The sequence below is a fragment of the Limulus polyphemus genome, unplaced genomic scaffold, assembly GCF_000517525.1.
Source record: "Limulus polyphemus unplaced genomic scaffold, Limulus_polyphemus-2.1.2 Scaffold5112, whole genome shotgun sequence".
Classification (NCBI taxonomy): Eukaryota; Metazoa; Arthropoda; class Merostomata; order Xiphosura; family Limulidae; genus Limulus; species Limulus polyphemus.
The window spans coordinates 55402-61910 of NW_013670722.1; the positions used below are offsets into that span (position 1 = coordinate 55402).

General features: G+C 31.8%; 1 protein-coding gene across 1 annotated transcript in view; it reads left to right on the forward strand.

The window, feature by feature from the left end:
• The window catches only part of LOC106472138 (DNA helicase INO80-like), a 41104-nt gene that overhangs the window by 20558 nt on the left and 14037 nt on the right, over positions 1–6509 (forward strand). Inside the window, exons 9-11 of the mRNA XM_013932763.2 lie at positions 2205–2258; positions 3940–4143; positions 5496–5685. Of these exons, the coding sequence (XP_013788217.1) occupies positions 2205–2258; positions 3940–4143; positions 5496–5685 (448 nt within the window). The remainder of the gene's footprint in view (positions 1–2204; positions 2259–3939; positions 4144–5495; positions 5686–6509) is intronic.

Sequence of the window (6509 nt, forward strand, 5' to 3'; positions counted from 1 at the left end):
ATCTACACATCATTCATGTAAATATTCTTCATACTTTGCATCAGTTCTCAAGTCTTATGATATTGCGTGCCGAATGAAAATTTTGCGGAATTGTTGTGCACGTCTCCAAAAGAAACTGTAATAAGCCTCAAGGGCATCATTGAATTGTGTCAAGATGAATAATAACATGTAATAGACAAGAAAGGAAAAATAAAACATCAAAAATTAACTATGTGAAAGAGGAAAAGAGATGAAATTACGAAGTTTAAAAAAGTAAACTCCTTAACAATATTCTGCTAAAGATTAAAGGTGTGCCATTTTTTTTTTTCTATTTCCTAATTTTAGTTATTTTGTTGCATTGTACACTGATGATAATAGTAGAGTTAGGGATATGGTAGGGAAAGTGAAATATAAAATATAAAAATTTACCTTAAAAAACTTTTGATATCCTTTTAGGAGGTTTTAGAAATTATGCAAATGAAACATGAAAAACTATAAGACGAAAAAAGTATTTTTATACTTAAAATGAGAAATCACTTTGCACTCGATTTGTTAATAGTTTGAATGCGAGTACCTAAAATTGATAAATAATATATTTTTAGTAAAAACACTTAATTATAAAACCGTCATTATATGTGTATGATGTAGTGCCCCTCCACCTCTTACAAATGGGACTAAAATGTGTCCTGAAGGTTCCCAGGCACATTGGAGGTCTAAGATAAGGTTTGTGGACTTGTTGAAACTATATCTGATTTAGGATCTTTTGTTCATGGCCCTCTTTGGGATATCATGGGTGTCTTGTTTGAAACTGTACACATACTCAAGTACTATGGGTAGGTGTCCTAACAGGGTTTTTTTTTGGGGGGGGGGGTATATAACCCACCCTTAGGATAGCTATAGAAATGTTGACCTTTAGAAACACATTGATATAGGTGGTGTTTTTCATCTATGTTTTCAGTCAAGTTCAGTTTTTTATTTAAATAACTGAAGAGTCTTGTACATGTTTTGACTAACAATAACTTAACTGGTACACACAATGAAAAAGGTTTTGTGTTATACGAATACTTTGCTATCACAGAATTCCTAGATTACAACACTCACTAATCCTGAATGTCTTTACTTGATGTTGACTCATAGAAAAATATTCCTGTAGCTTTCAAACAGACATTATATAACACAAAAAGTTTATCATGAATGAAAAGAATTTATATAAATATTCCTTGGGTTTCTGGCTTGTTTTGTAAATTTTGTACTACCCCATGGGAACATCTACTAGTCATTTTCTCACATACATAAAATTACAGCTTACCATACTTCATTTACTTTACACTGCTGTAGACAAACAAGGATATTTTCTATCTAAAGTTTATTAGTTACTGTCAGTTCATTTTGATGTAGCATCATAAAAGACTGGACACACAGGTTGGAGAAGTAAAATTACTGGCAGAAAAGTGACAAAATGAAACAAAATATTAATAGGTATTTCCAAGTGATGACAGTTTCTTAGTAAAAGTACAGCTTTGAAAGTAGCTAGAGACAGTATTTAAATACAACTGGGTAGAGCAGTTTGTGAACTGCTTATAGTATATAAAGTGGTTTGAGCAGTAACTTGTGGTTTCTCTAGAAAGTAACTAGCCATTTCTTCTTGAGGGTGAATAAAGAAATCAAATTGAAAGTTTAGAAGACTTAGAATCAAACCGTAGATTTAGAAATTTTTGTATAGTTTCTTTAGACATTTTCTTTAGGATACAGGTTGTTCCTGTGGTGAAGCTCTTGATTTCAGAACTGCCAATCCAAGTTTGAATCTGTTCAATGCTACAAAATATCCTTTGCTCTTAAAGATATCGCCTAAGTTCACTTAGGTTTAGGGGATGGCAAAATATTCCACTACCTCAAATTCTTATTTATTGAATATTATTGTCTATCACATTCAAACAAAAATAAAATTGTATTTAATAAATATTTGATTTTGACCAAGAATAATGTTATTTCTAAACTATGTTTCAAAATAAAAACTTTGATATTTCACAGTCTAAAAAAAATAATCAAATTATATACATTTTTTAAGCCAAGACTATACTATTTAGTCAATTTGTACTAAGTTTCATGCAATTTAAGTATTCACGCTTTGAGAATGAAAAACATCAAGATATATCTGTGGTACCCCTCTGGTCTGGAAAAAGTTGATTATGAAAGCATTTTAATGAAATTTAACTTTTTTACAGGCCCAGAAACAACGAGTTAATGCTCATAAAGAAGTGCTAACAATGACGAGAAGGGTGAGTAAGGATGTTTACATTCCTACTGGATTGAAGGCACAATATGAAACTTATTTACAGGGTTCGTACGGGTCATGGAATTTTATACATAGAACCTGGAGAGAAATAGCATGAGATGACACCACGTATAATAATGAACCTAGTATGATACTGGGCTTCTCCAACCAATGTTGCTGCACTACACATTATCTAGTGTGAAGTGGAAACCAGCTTATGTAAAATCATGCAATAGACAGGGCAAAAATCCTGGGTAGGTGACTTGGGCACTGTTGAGGTACCCCTAATAGCCAGTAGCCTCCAAATGGCCTTAAATAACATAAATGTAATTAGTTTGAATAAGAATGTTGCTATGAAATCAAAATTTTGTAGTATATTTTGTTTAAGTATCACATATGATTTCAGCAAAAAAAGTAAATCTTGCAAATTTACTTACAGAAAAGAAAAATAGTTTCTGTCTTGGAAGGAGAAGGGGTTAATGTATAACTACTTTTGTTACAGTATCTTTCGAGTACCATTTTTAGCCCTGGCAATAGCCCATATATGGTACATCATTACATACTATTGAACTAACCATTCTTTATGTTTTGAATTTCAGATATATTGAAGAATGCTAGATCTTGTTTCAGAACAACACGTATTATTAACATGGTGATAATTCTGGTATTTTAAGGGTGAAGATTTATGATGAAAGTATAGTAGGCTTAATTCACATAAATTACATTAGAACTCCTTCCAGCTTGAGTGATTTAGAATATCCAATGGTGGTTGTTAAGTAGCTTGAAGATTTAATACGAAATGTGGTTTAGTTTATATTGTTAACGAACAACATTTAAAAATATTTTATAGTAATTGTGCATAATTATTGTTTGAAATATACATGGGAATTATTTAATCTGCATAGTGCTGCAGACTGAAATGTTTGGTCATGAAAAGTCATCAAATTTTATCTGCCCTCTGGAGTACGAACCCTGTATAATAAGCTAGTTAACTTGTAAATATGTAATTAAGTATTTTATTCACCTTCTTCAAATTGTTTATTGAAGTGGAGTTGTATGTTTTTATAAACAGATCTTTATTGATTTAAAACATGCTGCTTCAATTTATAAAAATATTGTTGTTTCAAAGATTATTTTTCTCTAATTACTTTCCTTCCTCTTAAATTGATTTGCTGATGATTTGGTATCACATTAGTTTAAGTTTATTCATGGATTTTTTAAACACCAGATTAGCCAGCTTTTTAGTAGCAGTGTACGACTTGGGCTCAGGAAAGTAAAAACTTCCACTTTTAGAATTAGATCATTAGTTTTATGTAATGTAATGTGTGACTTGTTTAAGTTGATAGCAATAGTAATGCTTTAATATTATCAATCGTATATCTACAGCTAGAATAATGGCTTAAAACTACCTTTCAAGAACATGTTAGAAGAGTGAGAAAAATATGAAAAATTTGTTTAGAATGTATGTAAAACTGAATTTTACCCTAACAAGTTAATTCTACTCGCAATTATTTAAGTAGTTTTTATTTAAAGCTGTAACCCATCAGTCAGTTGACTTAAGAGGTCTCATCTGCAGCAGGTAGAACAGAAACAAATTTACTAATAATGTACTGACCTAATCTAGGTTTAGAAATATTTTCTGTTTTATTGTGAGGAATTTAATTTCAGTTTATATGTTGTTTCAGTTGGCTCATGTCTGCCAACGTGAGTGTCGAAAAGCTGCCCTCTTGTCACAAAAAGTTATGAAAGACACGCCTAGTCGAGCTCGCCGACTGACGAGAGAAATGCTCCTTTACTGGAAACGTTATGACAAAATAGAGAAAGAACACAGAAAGAGAGCAGAGAAAGAAGCTCAGGAACAGATGAGGATGGATATTGAATTAAGAGAGGTAAGAAAACATATTTGATGCATGATGTCAGATACAATGAAGCTCGACTATCCAGTAAGTTATCTATTTATTCTTAATTACTCGGTGTTTTCCATTTAAATTTTATTATTAGAAGATGGACAAGCAGTCAGGAAGATTTTCTGATTAATATTTCTAGGTTGTTATATAGGAGAAGTTCATGAAAACAATGAGGAAATGTGCTGAGATTATAATGTTTTAGTGACAAATAGGAATAAATATGTTAAGGAAATTGAAATGATACTAAAAATTACAGGAGAAATAGATGTATGTTAAAGGTACTGTAAAATAAATCTGTATTATTGTGTATATCAGGGCTTTAAATGTTTCTAGTTTACCTTGTTTCTCTTGAAAAAATTAAAACAATGCTAAATTATTAAAAATCAATTATTTTTTTCTTAGTAGGAATTTACTAAGAAACAAAAAAACTTAAGATTTTTTTTTAAGTATTGCAAAATAAATGTAATACTTCAAAACTAGTAATTTGGCAAAATATTGTTTTTTACCCAGAATAAGTACTACATCCTATAAAAGTAAGATTTATGTGTGGAGAAAATCTAGTATAATATATCCTCAGGATGTTGGAAGGATTCTGTATGGTTTTCAGTCAGGTGGAAATTGTTTAAAATTCCATAATCATACATTTTGTTTTGATACAGGACTTGATACGTTGCCCACATTTATTTGCAGAGACCTTAAAAACATACATAATAAATGTAACTCAGATAGAAACTTGGTATTTTGATATGAGTAGTTATGAAGTAAAGAGTATCCTGTGTAGATAAGGTTTTAAAAAACATGCATACTTGCACCTTAAAAAATCATGAGTGTTTTATGTAAACAAGTAGTGAAAACAAATGATCAAATGCAGTTGAAATTAGTCAGCCAAAGCTAATACAGGAATGGTAACAGTGAGTGAAGGTTTATTTTTTGTAAAGGTGACTTTTTTCACAGTATCAAACAGTTGCCAAATATGCTTGCTAAAATAAAATATTAATTTTATTTTCACAAGAATTGTCTGTGGGTACTGTTGACTAGTTGATTTCCCTTAGTCTCTGTTAAAACTGGGGACATCTGTGCACAGATAACTCATATATAGCTTTGGGCTAATATTTGCAATAAACCTTAAAATGTATTAAGTTTTCAGTATACAAAAAAAATGTATATGTGAAATAAACTGAACTTTTTTCTGCCCATTTGTTACCTAATAGAATTAGAAAACTTGTACATAATTCTGGTAAATCATATTTAATTGTCATTTTATTGGTGTGCAATTGTGACACAAGATGTAACATGTAGCAAAATCTGTCCTAAAATGTAACCTCTCTATTCAGGCAAAACGACAACAGAGGAAGTTAAATTTTCTGATTACTCAGACGGAATTGTATGCTCATTTCATGAGTAAAAAAGTATCTGGGGTACAAAAGGATGAGAAACAGAAAGAAATACTTTCTCAGTTGGATGAAGATACCACGGGTTCAGTAACAAGAAACCCTATGTTGAATATTGAGGAGGATGACTACAGTAAGTCCAGACACTGAATGTTAGGTGTGTAACTAATAAAAGCCAGAAACTGCATGTTATGTGTCCAACTAATCACAGAAGTCCAGGCACTGAATGATAGGCAGTCAGTTAACAATACCAAATCCAGACACTGAATGTTATGTGTGCAATTAACAATACCAAGTCAAGGTACTGAATGTTAGGTATTCATCTAAGAACAGCAAGTACAGACATTGTATGTTAGGTACTCAACTAACAACAGCAAGTCCAGACATTGTATGTTAGGTACTCAACTAACAACAGCAAGTCCAGACATTGTATGTTAGGTACTCAACTAACAACAGCAGTACAGACATTGTATGTTAGGTACTCAACTAACAACAGCAAGTACAGACATTGTATGTTAGGTACTCAACTAACAACAGCAAGTACAGACATTGTATGTTAGGTACTCAACTAACAACAGCAGGTACAGACATTGTATGTTAAGTACTCAACTAACAACAGCAGGTACAGACATTGTATGTTAGGTACTCAACTAACAACAGCAGGTACAGACATTGTATGTTAGGTACTCAACTAACAACAGCAGGTACAGACATTGTATGTTAGGTACTCAACTAACAACAGCAAGTACAGGCATTGTATGTTAGGTACTCAACTAACAACAGCAAGTACAGGCATTGTATGTTAGGTACTCAACTAGACAACAGCAAGTACAGACATTGTATGTTAGGTACTCAACTAACAACAGCAGGTACAGACATTGTATGTTAGGTACTCAACTAACAACAGCAAGTAAGACATTGTATGTTAAGTACTCAACTAACAACAGCAGGTACAGA